This window comes from Pseudopipra pipra, chromosome 3 (genome assembly GCF_036250125.1).
Source record: "Pseudopipra pipra isolate bDixPip1 chromosome 3, bDixPip1.hap1, whole genome shotgun sequence".
NCBI classification, from domain to species: domain Eukaryota; kingdom Metazoa; phylum Chordata; class Aves; order Passeriformes; family Pipridae; genus Pseudopipra; species Pseudopipra pipra.
Genome location: NC_087551.1, coordinates 55,356,671 through 55,384,243, shown reverse-complemented (window position 1 = coordinate 55,384,243; position 27,573 = coordinate 55,356,671). Strand labels below are relative to the sequence as shown.

Sequence of the window (27,573 nt, the reverse complement as noted above, 5' to 3'; positions counted from 1 at the left end):
ATGGCTGCTGTAGGAAGGAGGTCTGTGACATATGATAATAGCCCTAAAGGAGGCTAAAGATGTAGACACAACATCAAGAGTGCTCCACTCAGATGGCAGATAGGATTTTTTCCTAGCCAATCCAGGAAATTCAATGGGCAGTCCTAACCTTGCCCACCATTCCCTTTCTGTTTCCACTGCTTACACAATTCAGACTTAAATAGGCACATAGTGCCTCTTAGCAACTTCTTAAAAGCGGAATTCCTCTTGCAATTCATTTTTTCCTTCCCACCATGAGCTGCACTGTGCCTGTGCAAACACCTCTGTGCTGCTCTGTGCCTGTGCCCCATCTGCAGGGCCACAGCCCCTGCCTTGCATGAGCAGCCTTGCTTGAGCTTGGCATACACAGTACCTAACACTTACTGGTAGTTTGTATTAGTGTTGCCTTTTTGATCAGTCTGTATGAGAGCCCAGCAAAGAGGAAGGTAGCCACCCTCTTGTGTTGCTAGTTCTCTGGTGGCAAGCTTTCTCACCCTGTCGTCCCAGCTCTTCTTAGCCAGTTACACCATATTTAGGGCAAATTTGAAGCTCAGCCAAGCTGACAGTCAAAGTTCTCCTTGATAAAGCCTCCAACAGCAGGAGGCTCCCGATGGTGTTGTCATTCTCATGCCTACTGCTCAGGTTTTTATTTTTTGCCTTAACACATGGGATATGCTAAACATGAGATGAGGGAATGGGTGGTTCATAGATATGCATCATAAAATATGATACATATCTGAGTGCTACAGATTTTGATTTTCCTTTACCAATCATAGCAGCTGAAGCAGTGGTCTCTACAGTGAAGTTGTATCAGGATTTCTAGTCCACTTTCCTTTTTCGAACTTCTTGTGAATCCTGAAACTTTTGCTATCTGAAGTACTTCAGGCTTTGTGTCTGTTTTACTGTAATCAAAATCAACCAATTTTTTTTCACTCTTCTTTGAAAAATGATTGAAGACTTCCTCAAAATCAAATCAAGCAACTTACAAAGCTTGTTGTACAAAGCCACATGAAGTGGCTTCATTTTGGAAACTGAAACACAGCATGGAAGCAGCCTTTGGTTAGATGTCATGTGTTTGATTGCCACTGGCTTTGGCTTCATTAGTCTCCCTGGCAAATGATGAATGTGTGGACTTGCTGGTTGTTTAACCGAAGTTAAAATAAAGGAGTTTACTCTTCTTTTGTAGACAGGTGGATGTCATCACATGTAAGAAAAATTGACCCAGTAGTCAAGAGCATCATTAGGGCTTGTGTAGGTTAAATCTTAATCTTCAGTGGTTGTGTTTTGATATGTCTGTGAGCTCCATATGCTGTATCTGTACTCAGTATTAATTCATGTGTTGAGATGGGTGTGGGAATTAGCCCTCAGTCCTCAAGCTGGAACTGAAGTTGCTGTTCACATCATGTCAGTCCTCAGCTACTTGGAGCTGTGTACGGAGAGGGGCAGGGGCCTGACTGCTTCCGTCAGCAGCTGAGGCTGGCTTGTGGCATCTTGAATCTCCCACAAGATCATCCTGTTATGCTCTAATCCTTTTCTAGAGGGGGACAAAATGGAAACTGCCAGGCTCTTTGCAGAGCAGCTTTACACTGGCAGAGTCCTTCACATGAAGGGATCTCCTGGAGCCTGGGCGCTATTGCTGGAGTGGAAGGACACAAAAGCAGCCTGGTAGCTCGAAGGATCTGGATTCCAGACTTCAGTGGCTGTGGGGGAAGTCTGGGGTTCAAAGGCCCAGACCCAGGCATTCCTATGTGCTCTTCCTCTCACCTGTATCAGGCTCCCACTTCCGCAACAACTCCTGGATGTTTTGAGCAAAACTGTGCGTTGCCTGGCTGGCAGTCCCCCTCATGGGTATGGGAGATGAGGTCATGTGGGGAAAAGGCTCCAGTGGAGCCAAGAGGAATGTGGAATTTGGGCAGCAGCCGAATTCAGATTACTTTTACATGGCCGTCTGCACCTGTGTTTGTGGGGGTGGGGATTTCTGGGGCTGTTGAACTGACTCAGCAGTTGCACACACAAAGGTTGGCAAGGTTTCTCCCCTCTCCTCTCGTCTGCTCAGTGTCTCTGCCAACACCCTATCATTCCCATCCAGGTGCAAGTAATCTCTATCGAGAAATAAGAAAAACTCATCCCAGGAACTGATGTGAGACTGATAGCAGAGGAACAACTGCTGAGATACTCCATGCAGAAAAGACTGTCTCTATGTGAAAAACACGCCTGTCCTAAAGCTCCATGTCCTGTAACTGGAATCTGGAGGGAACAGCACACACAGTTTTCTGTAAGCCCTGTCCTCCTTTCAACACTGGCCCATAAAAGGAGGAGTCAGCAGTCTGCTCTTTCCACAGTGCCTATGTGGACCTGTCTGTACTGTGACCATGTCTGAAGGATTTCCTTTAGTCTCAACTGAGGCTTGGGCCTGTAATGCAAACAGAAATGGAAATTATTGGGCTTTATCTGCACCAACAGAAGTGTGCTTGGACCTCTGAAGACAAGAAGGCTGGATACACATTCTAAGCATCCAATGTTCTTAAAGCAAAGAAGAAAATTAGTGCATAGATGGATGTAGAAGAGAATTATAAAAATAAAATATGACATATAAAAAAATTACACAGTGATTGGGATGAATGTAGGCGGCAATATTGCCCGTGCCTCTTGGTGTGCAACATGGGAAAATTTTCCATATGTATGGAATAGGCATTGCTAGCTTCTGCACCCTTCTCTGCATTACAATCAACTACGAAGGTAAATCAGGGACAGGCAGAAATTCGGAGAGCTGTAACCGGCTCCCTAATGGCTGTGCTGCCCTTTGTGTGGACACCAACCTGACACAGAAGCCAGTGAGGCACATATTGCTCTCACACTCTAACTCTCTACATTATGAGGTATTTGAAATAGTGTTGATAAACATTCTTTTCTAGCCCCCAAATTACCGACCTCATGTTATCCGCCATGGGAGTTCCACTCTCTCCAGTGAGATAGTTGTGTTACCCAAAGATGAACTGCCAGAGAGAAGATATCCAAGTAAACAAACATATGCTTAGTGACCTAATTAAGCAGAATGTTGATATTCCATTCAAGTATGAGACCATTTCAGTTTATTTCCTGCTCTGCATTCTAATTTTGCTGTCAGAAGTATAAGCAACTGGCCGTGGAGTTTTTGTCTCTGAACAACTGATCCTGCCAGACGTTGAAAATACAACTAAGATATGAGGTGTCAAGGCGTATCAGCAAACCTTGCACTTCAGAGAGAAGTGGAAATGATAATTATTCCACTGATCTGAACTTAGTTCCTTATATTTTTCCACATCATCTAATAACCCAGTTAAGTAGCCTATACACTTAGGAAAAGTGAAGTGTTTTTAATGAAGTTCATTAGCCAGTTCATTGCAATGTGTAATAAAATAGAATATCATTCTTTATCATAATTTGTAGGGCGGTATCAGAACACCAGGGTGTCATGTTAATAGCAAAGCAAAACTTTATAGAGCAAAATTGTTTGAGGACCGTTCCTGCCAGGATGCAGTATTGTCCTTTCAAACTCAGCATAATCTCACAAAAAAGGCTGTCCACATCTCTGCCAGTGGATGTGCAGAAGTATGGGCATAAACAGGCACACGCAGTAGGTCTGTGCACCACTTACCTCAGGTTTGTATGTTCACGTGCTTAAATTGTTCCAAAAGCAGAATTGAAAAGTGACCAAAGAAGAGTGGTGTGAAATCAATGGGAAAAGTCAGAATTTACCAGTTAGGAGGACAAGGATGGAGAAGTTTGATGCAGTGGGTGTATAATTAGTGCCATCTGACAAAAAAGAGGCACTTGCAGGATATGTTGTATCAGTTCTTTTTCTGGACAACATGTTGGTTATGCACAGTAGCAGAGTGTAGTAAAATGGCATTTTTTTATATATAAGTAATTAGGGAAGCATGCAGCTTTTGTAAAAGAACATGCATTTGTTGTGGGCCTGCCACTAAAAATTGACTGCTGTTTGAACTACCCCTCTGCTGGGGTAGTCCTACAAGAGTAGCATAGGCCATAGGGCTTCAATGCATACAATCCGATTATGTGTGAAGCCCATTAAATCAGCATTAGAAAATTCCAGCAGTTATGAAGTTCAGCAGTAAGTCAGTGATGCTACCCACTTTGGGGACAGAGAGGGTACCTGTGCACAAATTCGTATATCTGAAATAAAGATTTCTTTATTTTGTCTATTGAATTTGCTATAAATCACTTAAATAGGACAGTAGGAAAGTGTGTCCTGTGCTGTAAATAACAGAAGGGTATATTTGCAATCATCAAAATAAAGTACCATTTCATTGAGATAAATCACATCAGTGAGTTCATCAGTTAACCAGTTAAACATGCATGAAGCCCACGAGTGCTTTATAGTCATTTTGAAATATGGTTGTATACTTATTTATATTAATCGGAATAGAGTAGGATTTTTAATAATATACAGAAATCCAAAATTTGTATACATATGTTTGGTCTGTATATATATTTATACATTTACAGTTTAATAAATAAACCAGGACTGAAACCACCTTCTGCGTTCAACCCTTATATCCAGTCTTTCAATAGTAGTAGGATTATCTGACCAAGTATAAGGAAGACTCTTCTTCTCAGACCCTGCTGCTTGCAAAGAAGAAAACTCCAGGGATGGGGGAATGTCATTCTTCAGGCTTCTCCCAGCCTCATTCTTTCCTCTTTTGATGTCCTCAGATGCTCCCAAGGACTTTGGGGGCTGTTTGAGCTCAGCTTGGAGCTGCCTGCCAGTCCCATTGGGTGCCATTTCCTCTTCAAAGAGCTATTCCTGCAGCTGCTCCCTTCTGTGCAGGGAGCGGAAGCCTTTGAAATTGCTGCAGCTTCGCTGCACAGTCTGTTGAAACAGCTCGCATCAAAAAAGAGAGGAGGAGAAGTGCTTGTATCTGTTTAAATTAATTATAGAGTCTCAGTCAGAAATTTGAAGGCAAACAGAGAGAAGAGACCTGATTTGTGGGATACTTAGAAAATCGATCTCTAATCTGTGCATCAACTTTCTGCTCTTGGCGCAGAATGAAGCAGCCATGCCAAAAATTCATTTTACAGGAAGTGTTCTCCGATGGGACAGACAGACAACGTGCAAGCAGCTCAATAGCTGCAGTGCTGCTGGGAGCAGCACAGGGAGGTTAAATCTTCAGCTGCTTTGATAATGGGAAGGTCCAATCCTGTAAACAGCATGAGGAATTAATTTTAAAAATTATTCTGAGACATCATAGCTTTACTCTCAGGCTAGGCAGTCTCTGAAGCTCTCTTGATCTACCTGAGGGACCTGTTTGGCCCTTCACCGGACCAGAAACTAGGCACCATAGAAGTTCCCCTTCTGTCTCAGGGTATGTCTTCCACCACATGGGAGGTGCCACACAGAGCAGTGCTCATGCTCCGCAGTGATGGCATATGAGCTATGGGGAAGAGGGTATTACATCAGGTAAGCCTGTGATGAACTCCTTAGCCCCATGGTAGAGACTGTGGAAATTGTCCTGGAACATGCTGAAAAACAGAAGGATTGAAACCAATTGGCTGCTTTTTTTTGTCCTACAAGTCAGCTTTGTTGCTTTCAGGTGTGATGGAAGGGAAGAGAAATCTCTCCCTACATGAGGCACTAGTCAGACTGACAGAGTGTTAAACTGTTCTGACTAAGAGAACTGGAGAAGGCCCTAAATACAGCAGAATATTTTCAGCCTTTCCAGCAGCCCTGTAAGGCCAAAGTTCATGGCAAGTACATGCCATTCTGTATTTCAAATGAGAAAGAGATTATGCAGCATCCACCTTGAGAGGGGTTGGAACTACAGTGTCCTTGACTGTGTGGTGCCAGCATCCTTCATATGAAGTCATCAGAAGAATGAGCTTAGGTTCAAATGTTATGCTTAAAAGTGGGTTCACTCTTAACTGTAAGATTTATCAGAGTTTTTGTCTGAAAGGAACTGACTTACAGGAAGATGCTTGGTCTGCATATCTGATTAGAGGAAATAGGCAATTTTTCCCTCTCTTTTTTAATTCCTTTGGCTTAATCTTTGTGTGCGCAGAATGTACTGTGGAAATTAATTTAGCAGTAGCAATGGTGGTGGTGGTTTTTTTACATCTGCATTCAGTAATACAGACAGACAATGGATGATTTGGGTTTGATTGCTTCATACATTCCTCAGCCACGGTTCAAATCTGCTGTTCCTTTGGTTTTGGGGGTCTGGGGACATGGTGACAACAGCAGAAAATGATCTGAAGTGTCAGATGCATGATGGATCTTGTGACATGAATTTCTTAGCTGGTACCTCCTCATTCCTCAATTGCCCCTTGAAAGAGGATGAAACCCTCTTTTAGCCACAGGGTGTCTAGTTCCTTTATCCCAGCTTTGGGTCTTGAGTTGCTGCTGGTTTTAGAATCATGGCAGAGTTGGATATGAGCAAATGCTGGCATAATGCTGTCTTGACACTTGAGGATCAGGGTTCAGTGAACCTCTAAGGTGCGTACACAACTTCAGGAAGAGGGAATCTATGGATTTTAATAAGTAGCTGATATTTAGGGGGGGAAAGTGGGGTTCTGAGTTTCTCTCATTAGAAAAGGCAGTGTTCAAGATACCAGGCTTGGATGCTTCTGGCATTCCTGTGCGTGGATGAATGCTCTTTACAGAAGGAAAGACGTATTCCAGCTCTGCCTTGCAGAATTCTCCCATGCTTTCGCTGAACTGGGAGGAACAGGTTAGTTTTGGGGCTATAATGGATATCACTTTTCTTATAGTGTCCCAGTCTTAATAGCATATTCTATCTGCAGTGTTTTTCTCTGCCCGGTACATTTGGCTGCACTAAATCAAAGTGAATTTATAATCCTTTACTTTTGTAGGAGGTGGCAGGAAGGCAGATGACTACAGTACCTCTTGTAGAATATTATTATAAAAGAAGTGTGAATTACCTCCTAGCCTCTCATGCTGTTGAAAAATTTATTTGAATGACATTTTCAAGGTGTTGTTTCTAAGACATTCAGCAATTGCCATTCATCCATGAATGGTTAGTGAGATGAATAACAAAAAGTTGTTCAGGATTCATAGGAGGAAGTGTTAAAAAATAACATTTGGCAAAAAACCACTGGTAGATTCTCTTGTATATCTAAACTGCACTAGTGTTATCTAAGTGGTTTGAGGTAATCCAGTAATTGTGAAAAAGATTATTTGAGACACAGAAGTGGCAAAATAATTTCCATTTGTATGTGGGCTGTAAGAGTTATCTGATTTGGGCAAATGCAATATGATATTATGGCAGTGTGGCTTTGAGGGAAATAAACAAGCCCTCCTTGCTGGCCATTCTTTAAGCAGGTAAAATATAGCAGCATTGCCTCTGAGTTAACTCATCCTTTCAGTAAGCAAATGTCAGAATTCAAACATGGTGAAGAGAGAGGAGGGAAAGGAGAGTGAATCTTAGAGAACTTCATCTCTGAGTGGAAACCTTGAGAATAATTGACCTGCAAGGAGACATATACTTTTATATACTGGGTGGTTGCATGTAGGCTTTAGGAAAAATTCACAATAGATTTATTTCTGAAAATATTACAAAGAGGTTGGTGTGCCTCAAGAAACCGAAACACTTCATCAGAATCTGAAGAAGATCTATGTAGTGGTCTCATACATACATGCTTATGGTGAATACCACAATGTATGTTATTTTGCAGGTGCGTGACACTTTAAAATTGCTGATATCTTAGGGTGAAAATGGTAGGAATTTTGTATATACAAGACATACTATGTATCTGTGTATGGATGTTATTAAAGTACATTAATAAGGTACATAATTAAAGTGCATTATTTAACTTGTAATGAATTTTTAAATTTTGTACTGATTAGCACTTTATAGCTGGAATGTAACAAAAGCTGAATAGAATAATCAGAGGCTACTTCCAGCAAAAAATAAATACTTGTCTTTAGCTAGAACCTTCTTTTTCATAAATGTTGTTTAAATCTGTTTTTTTATCAAAACTTAAACTTCAGTAGTTTAAAATTTTACCATTATGAGTTTTCTTCTCCCATTTTATCCTCCTCCCCATGATTTTCCCTTTTTTATGTCAGCAGTTGACAAAAAAAAAAAAAGTGATATCCAGAGACTTTCCTTGTCTTTGGGGGTCAGTCTTTTCTCACAGGCAAAAAGTGACAGTACAAGAGAGCATAGCCTCAAATTGTGTCAGGGAAAGTTCAGGCTGGACATAGGAAGAATTTCTTCACAGAAAGGCTTGTTAAACATTGGAATGGATTGCCCAAGGAGGTATTGGAGCTACTGTCCCTGGAAGTGTTCAAGAACCAACTGGACGTGGCACTTAGTGCCATGGCCTAGTTGACATGGTGGTGTTCAGTCAAAGGTTGGACTCCATGACGTCAGATGATTTTTCCAACCGAAATGATCCTGCAATTCTGTAAAAAGAGTTTAAGAAAGAATGAAGAGCTGAAACAGAAATATCTTCTCTTTGAAATATAGACCTTGTATGTTACATATTTAGCCTGTGCCAGCTAAGATACATACATCCTACACAAAAATCATTAGCAGTGCTGAGCTTCCACCTTATAGGTCAGATTCCCAAAGCTTAGATCTGTACCAAAGCAATCAATAAAGCAAATGTTTTTCAGTTCCTTACGAGAGAGAAGGACTATTTCCTTATGCTAAAGGAATAGATTCCTAGGGAAGTGCTTAGAGCACTTAATAAAGAAGCCTTTTTCCACCTATCTACTTTTGTAATATCTGTTTACAGAGTATGCTTTGACTCATATGTTCTCCATCTGCTCTGTTATGTCTGTCTGTATGCTTTTGCCTTGCACACACCTGCTCAAGATGCAAGGTAAGTTGCCCATCTCTCACAGAGGAGTAAGCAGAGAGCATAAATAGTTTATGCTATATTAATAGCAAGAATTTGCCCTCATGAGGTGCAGTGCATTGTCTCTAGTGACTTCTGCATTTTGCCTATCCTCCTTATGTTCCCTGAGCTCTGGGTGCTTGGTTGGTTTGGTTTTTGCCACTGCTTGCTTTTCTTTTTTCCTGTCCTTACAAAACTGGTGAAATACTGCCTTTCACAGTATTAAAAATATCAATGATGTGGTTCATTCCATTTCTCCCACTGCACATTTTAAACTACAACATCCTTAAACAAGAAAGCTTTTTCTCCAACCTCCATGAGCAATCCTCCCTGGAGGACTTCATAGCGGCACTGTGTCTCTAGAATACCTGCCTGTTACTCTGGCTATGAATGAAGCAGTAGTTTATCTTGTGTGTAATACTGAAATAGACCATAAAGAAGAAAGATAGGACAGGGATTTTCTTCCCTATCAAAAGTCAGTCAGATCTTTTGCTGATGAAAACCTTGTTAACACTCATCTTGACACAAGTGGAGAGAGAATGGAGGAGCAGAGCAACATCCAGGCAACGTGAGGCTTGAAGCAGAAAGGGAAAAAATGGATTTTATAGAGAAAGGAGATAAAAGGTAGGAGGAGAAAGAACACTTCAGCTGGTGGTGGCTCATCCCAAATGAAGTCAGAGCTGGAGGTTTCCCTGCTCTCAATATAACCAAGGCATGAAAATGTTTGTTGAAGTGATTTAGGAGTCCTTAGAGGGCAGAAAGCATGGTATCATATACTGAAGACTGTTGCCATATTACAATTAATCTAATTTTTGTTTTCCCACTTTTAGTTTGAAGGACTATTAAATACATCTGGAATTGATAAATGGATGAATAGACTGCCATTTACAAATCCTCACCCAAAATGAAAGAATGTGGCTTCCTGTTTAATACGATATTATTACTGTCCCAACATAAGCAGCAGCATTAGCAATGAGTCCAACAAAATTAAGGAGCTTTCTGAATGCTTTGACAAATAGAGTGCTAATGGCCTTGATGAAAAATGACTTTTAGCAAGATCTTCCAGATATTTTCTCCAATTTCAACTATATTTCAGTCCCGCTAGATGCATTTATTCTTCTCAAAGGAATTCTAGTAGGTATCAGGACAGTTTTTCAACATCGCTGGTCAATTACTTTACCGCCAGAGTTGGTCACATATTAAATTCAGACAAAGATATGGTTCACAGAGACAGAAAGCCTGTTGCTTCATGGACACTGGGGCTGGAAAAGTCGTGCCAGGGGGATCACAGCAGGGCACCAACATTGCTGCCTCCCTACTTTTCTAAGAGAGCCTTGTGTTGGGGACCTCAGCAGCAGCACCAAGATTCCATTACCATTAGTGTTAGGGCTCAGAGAGTCAGAAAGCCTACACCTCCAGGGACACAGGAACTGCAAAAGTCATGCCAAGGGGATGGCTGCAGAGCACCAACATTGCTGTCTTCAAAGCTTTCTAGTCTGGGCCACGCATGGTGATGCATGGCAGCCTTAGCACCAAGGTACCATTATTGTTAGGATTATGGTTAGAGTTCAGAGACCCTGTATAGCTCAGGGGACACTGGGACTGGTAAAGTCATGCCAAAGGGATCATGGCAGGGCACCAACATTGCTGCCTTCCCACCTTTCTAATCTGGAACCCCGTGGTAATGGGATGAGAAAGCCATATGAAGAATAGCTGAGGTCACTTGGCCTGTTCAGCTGGAGAGGAGGAGACCGAGGGGAGACCTCATTGCTGTTAAAACTTCCTCATGAGGGGAAGAGGAGGGGCAGGCACTGATCTCTTCTCTCTGGTGACCAGTGATTTAACCTGAGGGAATGGCCTGAAGTTGTGTCAGGGGAGGTTTAGTTTAGTTACTAGGAAAAGGTTCTTCACCTGGAAGGTGGTTGGGTACTGGAACAAGCTTCCAAGGGAAGTGGTCACAAGCACCAAGCCTGACAGAGTTCATGCTCTCAGGCATATGGTGTGATTCCTGAGGTTGTCCTGTGAAGGGACAGGAGTTAGACTTCAGTGATCCTTGTGTGTCCCTTCCAACTCAGGATATTCTATGATTCTGTACTTTTTAATGAAAAATGGCATTTCTGATTGACTCAAATAAATGCTTCAATACTTTATTTTTAAGGGGAAAAACTGGAGTATTTTTTTTCTTTAAAGATAAAAAAAGGAAAAGGATAAATCTGCATTGCTTTCGTTTCTCAAAAATAAATGATTATTTATTAACTCTCCCACCACAAAAGCAGCTGAAAACAGTTGATATAATACCATATCTGCAATTCTCAACTCTCAGAAAAAGATTTACTGGCTAGAAGGGCTGTTGACCTCTCAGATGCAGAGTGAGAAGGCCTTTCCACTTTTTGGCCAAAACCGTCATCTGTCAAGAACCCTGGGAGAGGTACAGTAGAGATCTCCTTCAGTCCTGCTTAGGGGGAAGGAAGCAGTTTTACTGATATACTCTCTGGTCACCAGTACCTGGGTGGGCAGCAGGGCTCAGCTGAGATCCCTCATGCCACACCACCAGCTGATGTTGCCCAGCACAGAGGGAGAGCCTTCTGCCTGGGGAAGGAGCTTGTGTCTCAGCTACCAGTAGGGGAGAAGGATCAGTAGAGAAGGTTTCCTGAAGGATCAAGGAACAGGTCTTAATGCTGCCACTTACATACTGTATGTCAATAGTTTATAGTGTTCATAACTTGGTTCTCTTCTTAAAACACACACAGTGCTTTCCTGCTTTACAGGACTGCTAGAAGCTAGTTGGTGTTTGCCAAGTTCCCAGCGGTTGTATGGGAGAGACAGAGGGAATATTTATTTTGGCAGTGGTTGTGGCACAGAGGTTTGTAGTATGTCCATAGCCACCATGAGCTCATCCACTAATGCTGGTAGAGTCATTTCAGCCCCTTGATCCCATCTGAAGACAGACTGGAGGAGGATACCAAAGTACAGTTTCTATTAGCTTCTTTAGACTTCTGGTTATTCCTGAGATGTTGCTGACTTTTCCTGGGGAGGGGAGATTGGAAACATTGCAGAAACTCCTTCACAAATATTGTTGTGATGTTCCTGGCTTCCTAACCTACTGCTGCATCCTTCCTGCTTCCCGCGATGTGCCTAACTGAAGGCATGCCATGAATCCTTGAATCTTGACCATATAGTCATTTGGATGCATGTTGCTAAGCCTGGGCTCAAATTCATGGAACCTGTCTGAAGTTGTCCTGAAGCTGAAGTCCATTGGTATTAAGCCCCCAGTTGCTCTCTGCTTTCAGCAGAAGAAAGGAGTAAGAACAAGAATAAATTTCACAGACAATAGCCCAGGTCTTTCTCTGGCCTTTTTGTGTTCCCTCTAGCATGTTTACATTGACATTTAGAGAGGCATTTAATAAGAAGTTTTGAAATAATCTGCTTTGATTGGGTGCCTAAACTATTGGATTTTATCCACATGATTTTCTTCTCCTGATGCCATGAATGTTAGAGGTTAGTACACTGAAGCCCTTAAGTAGCTGCGGACTTGCCACCAGTATCGTTCTGACTTTGACCTCCTGACAAGGGGGTGTTGAAGTGGGCCGAGCCCAGTTGAAGGCATCACCAAGCTACATTCCAGTATAAAATCCATCACTGTTTGCCTTTTGCCTTGGTTTAGACAAGGTGCTTTTTCTTTCTTTATGTACATTTTTTCACTGATAAAGTGATTTTATTTTTCTTCCCCGCTATCTCAAAGAAATTTTATAGAGGTTAAATGGAATTTTTATAAAGCATACTGACAGTCAGAAGTTATTTAATTATTAATAAGACTAATAATATACCACCATCACAAAGAATTATACTATGGTAATCTCAGCTGATCCCGTAGTGACTCTGGGTTATCGAGGGTCTCTTATTGCACTTCTTGTCACAGTTGGCTAAGAAGTCTGGGCTTTTGGGGTTTTTTTGCTCCTTTGTTTTGCAGTAAAATGATAATTGGTATTGCTGAGATGAGAAAGCAGTGTCATGCACTGGAGAATGTATTGGAGATAGCTGATTAAAGTTTAGGATTTATCTAAGGACCACATGATAATATTGTCTTTTTATAGTAGTTCCTGTGCTTGTGGACATTTCATCAGAGCAGCAAGCTTTTTCTAATGTTTTAGTTTTGTTCAATAGTAAAGAGCATTAAGAAGTTGGTTATAGGGCTAAAGAAGCCTGATCAACAAGATAGGCCACTAGGTCAAGTAATTAAAATACTAATACTGTTCTACTGCCAGGTACTTTCTGCAGAAGTGCCAATACAAAGTTTAGTAGCCTGCTAAGAATGCACTACGGCAGCAGGAAAGCAGAAACAAATGCTGAGTGTGATCTGACGTGGGTGTGCATTATGTACCCTCTCTACCCAGCGCTGCTGCCAGTCAAACAGGCCAGCTTCAATCGCTTAGGTATTCTTGCTGAAAATAAAACTGGCAGAAGACTCTCCCTAGAAACTTGCAGAAGTGAATTACACACGTGGGTGCCCCTGAGCAGCAGTGCTTATCTGCTTGCTAGCAGTGGCTCGAAGGCATTCAAGCAAATACAGCCTTATTGCTGTGGGGGGAAAATTCTGTGAGGAAGCCCATAATGAATAAACCAACAGTGTTAGGTAAGTCTCTATTCCTTTTGGCATGCCTTTGCAATGCTCTTAAGTCAGTCCTCCTCCTCAATCCTGGGAGAGTAGCTGCCATCCTTGTGGTCTCCACTATGGACTCCTCTTACCGTGTTGTCTTAGCTTGGTGCAGACCCAAATCTGAGCCAGTGAGTCTTTCAGCAAGCACAGCTGAGGTGGCTGCAGCTCCAGTTGTGGAGACAGGCCCTAACCAGCCCTTCTCAGCTAATCTGCTCTTTTGAAGACATCTCCTCTCACTCAGCTTGCTGTGCCAACGTAGCCCACCATGCTGGCTCCCACATCTGCACTGCAGCCCAATGCACTTGAGGTGGTTCTTTGGTCTTTCTCTTAAAAACAGGGTTATCCTTTGTCCTTTATCCCAGTGGAAAATACCACTACTATGGAGTTTGAGTGCTCTTAATTAAATGTGCATTTTCCCATTCCCAACAGAAGCCATTCTCCAGTATAAAGTCAATCAGATAGTCTCAGGCAGCTTGGAATCACTCATATCTCTCTTCAGTGACACATTTGTAGTGATCTTCCTTGTTTGTAAAGGTTTACTCTGCAATTCTTGCACTTGTAGTCACTCTGAGTATTTTAGTTGCAACAGAACAATGTTGTAGGTAACATTACGAAATACATCTAGTGACTGACCAGTCCATTCCCACCTCAAAGGCATTTCCATAATCTTCTGCTTTAAACACACATTCACACACAATGTGACCATTAACAAGGAGACAGACATGTAGAACTGGGTCTTTTCTGTCATCTCTCTGTTCCTCAATTAAAAACTGATGACTTACGGGTCTATTCAGAAAATACTCTTGAGAGTGTGAATAAGAGACACTTCAGAAAAGCACAGGGTAGAAATACTGCAGGTCAGGTTGATTCAGCTTTCCTTTTCTGCTCTTACCCCAGAGAACCAAGGGAGTGGTATCAAAGACCATGTACAAAATGCAGCAACTTTTTACAGACCCAGCATTGGCCAGGGAGTGGAGAGGGACAAGAGATACTGAGGACTGACAAGACTGGATATAAAGGCAGTGACCATAACAGCCAGGCAATTAGGGACATAGGGCCATAGAATCACAGGATTGATGGGGTGAGAAGGCACCTATGGAGATTGTCTTGTCCAACATGCCCCTCAAGCAGAGTCAGCTGTAGCCAGTGACCTAGGATAGTGTCCTGTCAGTTTTTTAATACCACCAAGCATGGAGACTCCACAACCTCTCTGAGCAACCACTTTCAGTATTTAATCACCTTTACAGTTAAAAAAAGGTGTTTCTTACATTTAAAGAAGAAGTGTCATGAACCACTTGCATGTGTGGGTGACCTCAGTCCTTATACTGGCATCAGTCCCACAGCACAGAAGAGCTCAGATCAGTTGAAGAATACGTGACAAAACTTTACAGATGACTGATTGTACAGCTTTATGAACAGGTGATGCAAAGGAAGTTCTGTCTGGAATCCCTGTGGCAATAGGGGAATACAGATAAAATTTCTAGTACTGGAAAAAATGCATTATAGTACTATAATTATCACCAAACTAGTGAATTGCTCAGACCACATTTAACAAGGTCTTGTGAAGGAAACCAAGGGATACTTTGCTTGAACTTCTTTAGACCTCATCTGGAAGGCTGGAGGAGAAGTCCTTGAGGACTTTATTCCATGATAGGAGCTGTGATACCAGGCAGAGTAGGAAGCCCTGCTTTCTCCAGGTTTCTCCAGAGTATGAGAGATGAGACCACTCATCCCATTGCAACCCTGCCACACACGTACTGCTGTCCCAGGAACAACTGACCTTACACATGGTAACAGCTGCTGTTCTGCTCCTCTGCTTGCTAGGAAAAATGCTACCATGTGGTAGGAAGAATCACATCTCGTCTCCAGTTCTCCTTTCCTTCTCACACTTGAAATAGAAAAGCCATGCAGGTCACTGACAGCTCAGTAAGATCAGCCTGGCTGGGCACAGAGGTGTAAGTGAGGGAAGCAGAGACAGACATCTCCACATTAAACCGAACAGAAAAAATCAGGCCAGAGTCTGCAAGACAACCCAGAGAAGCCCATAGCTTTAATACTGTGGGTGTCACAGCTCCACTGCAACCTGATCATCTTGGAGCCCTTTGATATTACATATGTTCAGTATCACTGTTCTCTTCTGATGCTTGTGTACTGCCCATCACTGTAATCCTCCAACAGGTATTTGACAGCAAGAGAGAATAGGCTGTTTCCCACTGAAAGTTTTTTGGCTTTTTTTTTATCAAGCTCTGCATTATCTGTGTTAAAGCAAGATGTTTGCAGAGTTCAGAGTCTAAAAAGTAACGAAATGTGAAAGATAAACTCTTTACAGCACTGTTAATGTCAGTTTTATTTGCATCTTCTTTTTTACAGTATTCAGTAAATATGTACAGAAATAAGTTTGCAGAGTGTTATATCATTGTCCACATTTTCCAAGAAAAAACAGATAAATAGAAATGTGCTCTATGTAAGGAATGTCGTTGAATTTTGCTCTGAAAGAAAACATCACTTCTTACTTACTGATATTTGACGCAGTAACAGTATAACCTTTAGTTACATGATGTATATTGTCTTCAGCTCTCATCACTTGACACGGATGGTTCACAGAAGACATGAATGCCTTAGTTCAGGCATGGGTGAAAGGCAGAATACCTGTCAGTCTCTGAATACGTTCTGTTCCTCTTCCCCCTGCCTTCTCTTCAAATGTGTATCTTTTCATGCTTGTCTAAACCACACTTAAGCCATGCAGTGTATTTGCATTTTATAAAGAAGTGACGTTATCAGAATTCATACGTATTTATGACCAAGGACAAACACTTTCTTGCATACTATACTGGTTAACTATACTGAGATCTTTCTTAGTCCAAGCATGTATACACGTGATTTAATGTCCATTTGTAAAAAGCATGCCACCCTCTTGAGACCCTTGTATTTATCTGCTTTCAATTACATTTAAAGTATTCAGAAAGTCTCCTATACTAATCCCATCCAAGTTGGAAGCCACATAGCTCATGCATGAGACTGTCAAACATGAGTAGTTGCAGATGTCAGTGCACTAGTGGCAGGAATCCAGGAAGATAGATCAAGGCTTAGTCACTGAAAAATACATGCCAGCACATCACAGATACATAGCATTGTAGCACCTCATGAGGAAAACGTGTCATGACAGGAAATCAATAACCTCTTGCAGGCGATCTGTTTTTGAAATATGCTTGATTAATTATGCCAGGGTGTGTTTGGCAACTTTGCCTGATCCAGCATTAACCTAATGCTTTTTGCATGAAGCACTATTGTTACTAGTCTCATAAGTCAAATCTGATGGTTCAAGTTGTGTTTTAAAGGGTCAGGTTATAGATTTTGTAATGTCTCTGTGTCCGACATTGCTATCTTTCACTGTGGTGTGTAGACTTTTACTATCAATCAAAATTACAATTGTTTTAAGATGAACAATAGCATTTAGAACTAATTGCATTTGAAGCAAAATAATGCTCCAAAATAAAGTATGTCATACAGTGGGTAAAAGAAGTAGGAAATGTCAGTGTGTTTTCATGACAGAAAACCTTCATTCAGGATGTTCCCCGGACTTATTTGCTTACGTGCCTTCTTTGCAGAGGGGAAGAAACTCTAGGAGACCCACAAGCAGGGCTGCATATCTGTCTTCCTCTACCTTCCAGCACAAACTCAGGGCAATGCATGTCCAGCAAAACTGGACAGACAGTTTTGTCTGTTAGCGGGTGCAGTAGTGAGACTATGCTGATGTTAGTCTGTTACTGCTTTCTGTAATACGGGAACAAAAAAGCGTAGGAGGTTACGTCCTCTAGAGTTATTTGTTAAAGGAGTTTGCATGTACAGGGTAAAGAAATAAAAAAGATAATGACAATGTTTGTGTGATAAATTGCTTGAACCACGTTGCAGATAGTTGCAGTCACCATGTGATAGACCAAAGTTTGACCTTTGGCTACCTCACCTGCACAACACCCAATAAATCCAGCTCCTCAGTAACCACTTCCAAGATTTTGAATTTCTGAATAGCATCAGAGAGCCACCACTTGAAAAAGAAAATGCCAAATAATGGTTTCTTTATTTTCCCAAATGTGGAATTTCTTTCCCCAAATTATACTGGCCCAAAGCCCAGGACAAGCAATATTTAGTCCTGGACCAGGGACAGATTCAGAGTCCAATGTTTTCAGGTTAGAAAGAGCATACTTTGGCTATCATGAAGCCAAAAATGTCCTTCTGTGAAAGCCTTAGTCCTGGGAGATTTCCAGATATTAGAATTTAATACAATTTATGTACAGATAAACTTTTTGAGTCAGTTAAAGAGATTTAGGAAATGTATTGATACAAATTATTTTCTCCTTTTGAGACCTTAGACTGATGGTGTGGAAGGAGTTGCCTTTGGCTTTTCAAGGAGAGGAATACTATTTTCCGTATGAGTAATCTTGTTTTAAACCATTGCTAAAATACATCTTCAAACTCTCTTTAGGGATTTTTATGATAGGAATGCATAAGGCTCAATGACTTTACAAGCACTTTTTCAGCATGACCTGCATAAACAGTCAAACATTCATTCATGCAAATTAAATCTTTTTAATACTTGTAAAAGTGTGTGTGTGTATAAACATTGATTTTAAGGATAATTTTAAGACACAAGAATATATTTCTTTGCCTAGATAAACCTTTTTGCAGATAGTACTTTGAGAAATCCTAGGGCAGGTGGTTTACCTGGCAAATAAGATGAACAAAATATGTATAAAAATTACTTTGCATTCATGGCTAAGCTTCGTGAACGAAGATTTGGGAATTTGGGTTACTTTGCATAATGCTGTGATTATTGAGTGCTCCTTGCACAGGATTTATGTGTGTGCATTTCCACACTGTTAGTATCGTGTTTTTTCTCAGGATTCCATGGCAAAAATAGACTTGAGGTTGAAAGTAAATTAGGGTTTGCAGGGTTTTCTCAGCTCTGGCTGAGTGCACAGAACCTGGGCTTTGATGATTGTCTTGTATTTTGAAAGTCTCCAAAGGGTCAAGCAGTGCCTGCTGGCAGGAGCTGACTGAGGAGTTCGGGCACAGCACAGAACAGATAGAAAGCCTAGCTAAGGGATCCCAGCAAAAGGAGAGAGGTGACTTGTGTGACACTGCACTTGGCATGTGTTTAATGATATCTGCATACATGACAAGCACTAAAAGTAGTTACATTGAATTAATTATACAGAATTAAAGAAAATAATCATGTAGCAATGCCGTTCCATTTGGCAATGTGGCACTGGTTTTGCACAGTTTTGCGTATGCTCTGTGTCTGGTCCCTACCATCACCTTGTTTCAAGTCCGAGTGGCCAAGATTTTGTATGTCAGGTTAAGGTATTAAGGATAGGAACTGCAGTGAAGCAGCTTGGAGCAGCAGGAGCTGAGATGAGAGACAAGAGAGCTCAGAAGGAGGCAATTGAAGAAGCCTCCAAAAACAGAGGGGAACCAGGACAGAAAGTCAATCAAGGTAGCAACTGATAGATGCTGAAAGGTCCAAGATGTCTCAGAGCTATAAACTTGAAGGCGTAGATTGGCTTTCATACCAAGTTTCTGTTATTTCTCTCTATATGCTTGCTCATCTTAGGCTGACACCCAGGAATGGATCTGAGGAATATGATGTGGTTCTCCATTCCTCCATAGCTACCCTGTGTGACCTTGAGTGAGGATAGGATATCCTGTTCCTACAGATCAGGGCTGCTGTGAAGGTATGTTTAGTAACACTTTAGAGGTGCTGAAGTGCTTTAGTGATTGGCACTGTGGAAATTCTGTAGATAAACACCTATATATAACCTCCTGACACTAATCCACACATAGGGGTCAGATCAGACTGTCACTGCTATTTCAATATGTAGTACATACTGCATGTGTCAGAAAAAAATGAGAACAAAGCTGTCAACCTCAGATATGCATGGATAAAGTCATACACATCCTCTAAATTTAGAAATGCCATATCTACTATGTTTATCTACAGAAAAGAGGAAAAGAGGGGGTAACATTAAAGAGGAAATGTTAATTTTCTTTTCAAAGAACTCTATGCTCTTATATTGATTGAAAATGATTATCTTTGGCTGACTGTGTTTTGTGGCATTACAGGGTATTGGTCTTTGTTTATATCATACAATACTTCTTCCTCCCTCCAACCTACCATAACAATTCGTGAGCTGCCTGTGGCTGCCTTGGAGTACATCCTGTGCATCAGCATGTCTCATTTAATAGTCATAATTTCTCATTTGTAAGAGGAAAAGTGCTACCAGCGCTTTCAGTCTCACAAGGGCTCAGACTCACTAAAGGATTCCAGTTTATTATGCACCCAGCTCTGATATCCTCCTGCTCTCTTTGTGTATTAGGCTGCCTTGGTAGAAGGTATCATCCTTCAGATGACACATAAATACTTTCTTGCCAGCTGTTCACTTTTCAGAAGTTTCTCAAGGAGTAGATCATAATTGTACCTCTGTTTTACTAGTTTCTGATCAGGTTCTCCGCATTACTCTGCTAGGAGCACACGGAAAATGGAGCTTTATTAATGCTATTACTCTACAAAAGGCACTGACTACAACGGCAGGGATTTTTAGGCCTATTAGTATTGGTTTCTGAGGTGAACACACCAGTAATGGTTTTAAAATTAGGGGAATGGGCATAGGTCAGTTTGCTGGTCGTTTCTGTAACAGCTTTAAACTCAAGGTGCAGCCTAAACGCCTAAGAGGGAAAAAGGAGGTGCAGGCACTTTCATTCATTCTGACATGGAGTAGCTGTTTAACAAGACATAATCTTGTTATGAGTTCAGAAGAAAAAGGTAAGGGTAACATCCTACTGATGAAAACTCAGTTTTATAGAGGAATTAAAAAAGGCAGAAAGCAGAGGTAGCCAGCAGACATAGCGGTTTGCACAGCAGAGTGCAAAGAAAGAGGCCTCTATCAAATTCGTACCAGTGTAAGTCTCAGGCACAGTGGCAGTGTGCTGCAGGGGACTTTCCCCAGCAGATGTTGAAGCAGCTGCCCTTGCCAGGGCAGAGGCTTTGACGTGGATGCAGTGTTGGGTGGCAGATGTAGCCATTCAGGTCCTGGGTTGCACAAGTTCTGTGGATGAAGACCAATCTGCAATCTCCTTGTTGCAGGGTGCACCAGCTCTCCCAGGAGGCTCTCAGTGTGTCAGTTAAAATGTTGGTGGACATCAAAACTGCAAGGCCTCCTTTCTTGTCACTGGGCTTTTGCTGGCTCTTAAGAACATGGACTGAATGTCATGCTGAAGGCCTCAGAGGTCCGCAGTATTTCCATTGAACTAAAATGTCCTATACCCTGTAGTTTTTTAACCTGATCAAATTGAGTAATGAGTCACAGTCTGCTGTTGGTTGAAATAAATTATAATCACAAGTTATGTGATCCCCGAACAGTTTAACCATCCCTGCAGAACTTCTGCATGACTGGGCACCTAAGATGCCTTTATAGACTGAACTCCTTGTCATAAGTGTAGTTCTGGACAGTCATTGAAGATCAGGAGGGTGACTTGGGAAGACAGCACTACCTGTTTGTGCTAAGGACAGAAGATGCCAATACATAAAGCTGTCAGTTTAGCACATTTTGAAAACCTTTAACTTTCCATTTAAAACACAGTTGAGAGAGGGAGAAAAGGCCAAGCAAGGTACTGTTGAAACCAGTGTTAAAAAAAGCAGCACTTACTGTTTGGAAGATAAAATATATAATCAGGCTTTCAAGAATGAGCACTTAATTGCCTTAAGACTATTATAGAACTCATTGTTAATGTACCTAATCTGCATAAAATCTTTTTTTCCAACTAACTGTTGCAGAACACACCTAAAATGGGAAAGCACAGTCCTCCATCAAAGCTCAACTTACCAAGCCACCACTACAGATGTCTTGCATTATTTATAATGTGATTTTCTGGTCTCAAATGTCATTAGACACATATATACCGTGTAGAAGATGGAACATATTTTAGTAATATCTTTTAAAGAGTTATTAAGGAGCAGAGTTTCTCTCCGGAAGCAGTGACAATGGCTCTAGGAATTAATTCACCTGCGGATCTCAGGGTGGTGTTTTTTTTTTTTTACAGTGTGTGGTAATTCAGCTTCACTCAGAGGTTGCTTCTTTGGAGTCAGTCTCCGGAGTGTCTTGTGGGTCAGATTCTCCATACAGTACCCTTCCTGCACATTTCACCCAGGCTCTGTGCATTGTGCTGGTTTCTCTCTGTTTTCATGCATTGTTACCAGCAGTTGAAGATTTGGCAAGAATGGATTTCTTCACCATTTGTAGGTGATGGATCCTTGGGAAGCAGTGCTATATATGGTGGTCACAGAATGGAGAGGAAATTGCAGCTTTCTGTTCTGCCACGACCAGCACTTCCTAGAAAAACGATCTGTTGAAGCTGCCTTTCTGTCAACAGGGGTAGGCAGTGACAGGGTCTGAGCAGAGCAGTGCTGTGGTCACATAATGGGTCACATTATGGCCACACTTCAACTCACAAGGTGGTCTTGGCAGATGGATCCTTCACAGAGGGGTTAAAAACGGGTCTGAGGATCACTTGGCACTCTAGAGGAAAAAAAGGATTTGTGGCTGGGAGGGCACATTGGCAGGTAGCCAGCCACAGGGTTCATTAGCTCATTTTGCTGCTGCCTGGGCAGGGCTGGGGCCTATCCCGAGCCTGTGGTCACCACAGGGAGCATGTGCAGCAAGTGTTGCTTTGCCAGGATTGGAGATGGTGCTCCCTGATGTGGCCACAGCATTGCTCAACATGCAGATTTCACAGAATACTCTTGAGTTGGAAGGGACCCACAAGGATCATCAAGTCGAGCTCTTAAATGAACGGACCATACAGAGGTCAAGCCCACAACCTCGGTGTTATTAGCACCAGGCTGTAGCCAACTGAGTTAGTGTCAGCGTAGTCATACAGGCAAAAGTGTCTCATGGGAGCAGCTGATCTCAGTGGGAGCAGAGTAAGATATCCAGGTAAAAATGCAACTTTGCTTGTAAATACTTAGCCCATAATAAAGGTGTCTTATCAATAGAGCATTGATTAGTAATGCTATTAGTATTAGAGGATTTGAAATTTTGGGCCTCTCGCAGCTTTCCCACCTCTGATGGATTCCACTGCAAGCACATTTCACCCCTGCTCCTCTTCACTGTGCATCAGTCTAGAGTTTTAATTGGCACTGTTGGACAGAAGGTATCCCCGCCTACAAATTTTCATGGTTTTTAAATCAGGGTTTTCAGAGGGACTGAAATGTAGAAAAGGGAAATTTTATCTTGTTTGTAATTTGGTAAAGGATCTGAAACTGCTTTTTAGAGTGACACTTTCCCTAGAACATTTTAAACCAAGGTTCATACTCTGTATTTGTAAAACTGCAGTGTTTGCACATAGCATCGACATTCGCTCTAACAAACTGAGATTAAAGACACATCTGTGATTTTCTCCTTACTCTTTTAATTGCACTGTACTTTTAACAGGATTTTGTGTACAAACTCTCTACTGATACAGTTCATTATCCTCTTTTCCTCCATCCCTTACCTCTAGAAAAGAACAGAAGTCAGAATTTAGGAAAATAATAACCTATTTTATTATACAACCACAGAAACTGGGAAGAGAGAAAGGAGAAGACTATTCTAGATTGAGGGTTGATTGCTAAAATTATTTTAACTACTTTTTAATTGGCAAGCTGTTGAGTTGTTATCATCAATGAAGAACTCATCAGCAAGCAGTATCTAAAGTGGTAAACATTTCTGTTGAGAAATGGAGTTCACGAGGTCTGTAACCATCATTGATATAGTGAAGAATTAAAACTAAGTGACTGGATCACACAAGGATTATCAAGGCTGAGATTTGGAGATAATAGTCTTTGTTGCCCTTTGGCTTTTTCCTTGAAGAAGTTATGGATGCAGGGCAGGAGGCATCTGCACAGCCTCCATCTACCCTGCTTTGGGGCTCTGCAGAGTGAGGTACCGATCTCTGCCTGGGGACCTTTTCCATACAGATGCAAGACAGGTGAATCTCCAGAGCTTGCTTTGCTGTTAGTCCCTGTTAACAGACTCTGAAGGTCCTCCCCAGTTTATAGACCTCTCATCTAATAGTGGCCACCTTTATAGCAGACCACATATAAAACATCTTTGCATTCCCTTGATGCTGATTCATGCTGTTTATAGGGATGGGGGTGGAACAAGTTGTTAAAAGATGAAATTGAAAGCTCCCCTAACTGCTGTATTATCCACCTGACATTCTCCAAATGCTACTCATTAATTACTAATGCCTCAAAAATCAGAGCAGTTATCCAATTCAAATTATTTTGTATCTCTCAGCAAGAACATTTCCATTATCTTATAATTTCCCATTCAAACAGTTGTTCTCTGCAGTTGTTAAAGGCTCAGACTCCATTCTGTTTCCTCTCATTTGAACCTGTTATCCACGCAAGGGTATTTCTACTCCGTGCCTGTCCTGTCTGCACATTGGTGAAAGTTAGTGTGGGTTTACATTGTAATTATTACAGATTTACCAATCTGCCCCTCCGGCTTCCCACAGAACTACATGTGTGCATCTGATGGCAGAATGTGGCCAGTGTATGCCATAACTTTCTTTTTCAGTTGGTGATCAAGTACTGAGGGAAGGATTGAACCTGGTTTAGGACCTAGTCTACCCTTGCAATCCTTAAACCTGCAGACCTTTCTGTGGTCTGAGCAGGTCAGTTCACAGTCACAGTCATACCAAGCCCCAGAGCCAAGCTCTCAACAGAAGTAATTCCCTTAAGACACCAGCAATAACTTGGCCCCATGGTGGCAAGGCAGGCTATGTTTCTGGAATCACCAACAATGCTGGTCCTACGTGAGCTGTATATTCAGGAATGGTGGGGCTTATTTCTTGGCACATTTGTTATTCACTTATGTATATTTTCATGCCTGCCAGCACTCTGAAATGTAGACATGGAGTGTTGGGGGCAGGCTGGATGCAGTTTTTCATGCTGCTGACATTAATTGGATGAACAGGCCTTCTCAGAAGGGGCAGTGTAGGAAATGTGTATGGGAAAATGACAAAATAAGGAGTTTCACAGCTAAATAAAGACAAGCGGCTGAAAATGGTTTTTATGGTTTTGGCTTTCATATGTTTCATTTGGGAATCTAAATTATTTTGCACAACAAGTACCAAATTAAAATTCACAACACCTTTCTGAAGATAATTGGTCCTGTCTTGCAGATGGAGGAAGAGAGGTCCTGAGGCTATCACTTGAAAATACATCACCTGTTTTCAAGTCCCCAGATTGAGATGCACTTAAACCTAATTCTCAGAAGCATTAAACACCTCCATTTATATTCATTCATTTGGCATTGTTTGTATTTAGTATCTGGAAATCAGATGCATTGTCTCCTAACTTCAGTGGTCAAAATAACTGAAGTGACATGGCAAAGATCACAGATAACTGTAAGACCAGAGTGGGATTGGGACCCATGTCCCCTTGTGCCGCATCCTTTTTTCACTCACTGTCTGTCTTGGATTCCCGGACAAAAGGAAAAGCACATTCTGCTTACTCAGTTTTCCTCTGCTCTCTCGAACAATTTTAGAGATGATATTGTTTGGGTTATTGATCAGCTTTATAGAGTCATTTTACCTTGTCCTTCTAACCATAAAGAATTGTCTTCAGACTTCTGTGATTAAGTTTCTTATTATAGAATTGAAATGGAAATACAGTGAGAACCATTTGTATCACCTGTTTTCCCCCAATGTTTTGGTTTTTTTCCAGCACACAACAGTTTTGCCCTTTGTATTAATCGAGATGAGAACAACACATCATCAGTATCCCAGCAGGAGCTGTGGACTGGCTGCAGTGTGCACCTTCGCTGTTGGCTATATTTTATGGTAAGGGCTGTACATGCTGTGTTTTCACATTGTATTGGGGGTTTTGTACTGCTAAATTTGGGCACATATTTCATTATGGATATAATCACTAACAGATTCACGCTGCATGCCTCGTTTGGTCCAAGACCTGGGCTTTGTCTGGTTTCCCCAGATGCTTATATTTTTAGAAAGTATATGCCAAACCTCACACAACAGGAATTTGTTGAACAATCCCATGTAAGCAGTGGTCTTTCCAAGGGTACATTTTTCAACCTTTTTTCAGGCTAAATGTTTTTCTTGGACCTTAGTTTTATTGCTTAGGGTTTTTGTTCTATCACATAAAATTGAGAATAGGCAAATGATTTCCTGCATCAGTATTTAAGCATCAACAGAAAAGATAGAACGCTCTTTTTTCTTTACTAGTTCATAAATTCTTTCTGTAAAATTGATTACAGAATAAGTCAGTAATCCAAACACTCTAAAATTTGTTTTAAGAAAAGAAAATATTTGTGAAAAATTAAACTAAAACAGAAATTATCTTTCTTATACAACATTAAATTAAGTCTTTTGGCACTTTTTAATCAAGCATCTGTCTTGCATGACAGAGTTAATATACTTTGGTGATCCTAGCATTTTATTTTTCACTAAACCTTTGTTTTATTTACATTGCTCCTTTGATATGATCCATCCTTTATCCTTTCTGCAAATATTCATGACCCTCGTTTACTTCTCATGTTCTTTCTTCTCACCTCATAACAGCCCTCTCAGCTAAGAAGATATTTTCCAAAATTTCCACCAATCAAGTGAGATAAAACTAATGTGAGAGGAACATGGGCTCAAGGCAGTACTATCATATTACTTCAACTATGCACTTTGTCCCTTCAGTCCAGAGAGAGAGAGAGAGATCATTATTCATAGACATCCATGCACACCGAGTGATCATAAAATGCTAATAATCCAGCTGAAGTGGTGGGATGTTGTGTCTCAGGACAACAGTCACATTCTGCCATTTGCTTTTACAAACGTACATACCCTTCTTAAAAAAGAATAATATTTGTAATTGGAAGATAAGGGCAGCCTCATGCAAAAAGGCACATTATTATTCCTGCAGGAAAAAGTTATTATGTTTTTAACCCATATATAGTAATGTTTAGCTGTGATATTTCTCGACCTTCCTCTGATGGTGCCTGGAGACAGGTTGGCAGAGTTACTGTACCTGTGATCTGACCTCCTATGGCAACTCCTGTTTTCTCAAAATCATCTAAATAGACACATGAAATAGTATTTAATAAGAATATAAAATTGAAACAATCCATTTCTACAAGTGAAATAAAACCAGAGGCGTCTTAAAATCTTTTAAGAATCTGTTACAGTATCAGTGTGGTACTCATATAGCTTGATTCTGCCTACTACAGTGCATCTGCATCCTGCAGCTACAAGTACAAGGTAAAAGGAAATTGTAGGACTAGTAAAGCAGGAGAAGATGATTCTGCATTCAGAAATAAACTACTACGCAGATACCCAATCACAGTCTATGATCCTTTGCTTTTGCTGTTTATTGGTTTTGCTTACACAAGTATTATTTTAAAAATAGGTAAGGCTACTTTCAAGTAATTCATCTTTTTCCAAGTTGTGATTTCTGTATAAATGGCCTGAGACAATTGCTTATACAGCCTAAAGGTTATCCTGCTAAATTCTTCACTTACATCCCATTTCTCCTTTGACTGTTAAGAAAGGAGGTATTTGGGGGAGAGCGGAGGCAGACACAAGCTACACTGTGCCATCATTTGCAAGTTCTGTATGAATTCAGCCTGCAGGTGCAGAAGACTCTATCTTCTATCTGCAAACCAAACCTTGGCTTGATTATATGGATATGTTATATCACATTCACAGGTCGGAAAAATCTACCAGAAAGTATGAAGAGTAAGGGGGTTTTTATCCTTCTCACTCGGGGTGTGCCTACCTTTCACAGCTGTGGTTCACTGTCTTTCTGCTGCCAAGTGACCAGATTGAAGTAGAGACCTTAATCGCTCAGAGGGCTTGGAATTGCTTAATTCAGATTTGCCTCCCGTGTTGGCAGAACCCTCAAGGTTAGCACAAGGGTATTACAATAAGACTACACCTGCAAATGACATAGTTACATACAGCCTGGTAGAACTTCCTTCCTTTGTACC

General features: G+C 41.2%; 1 protein-coding gene across 6 annotated transcripts in view; it reads left to right on the top strand.

Annotated features, from left to right (window-relative positions):
- AIG1 (androgen induced 1) overlaps positions 1 to 27,573 on the top strand; it is a 121,906-nt gene that overhangs the window by 83,108 nt on the left and 11,225 nt on the right. For 4 of the 6 annotated variants that reach the window (XM_064649290.1, XM_064649289.1, XM_064649288.1 and 1 more), the window contains one exon: positions 25,305 to 25,420. The exons of the other annotated variants lie outside the window; for them this stretch is intronic. In XM_064649290.1, the coding sequence (XP_064505360.1) occupies positions 25,305 to 25,420 (116 nt within the window). The remainder of the gene's footprint in view (positions 1 to 25,304; positions 25,421 to 27,573) is intronic. 6 annotated transcript variants of the gene reach the window in all.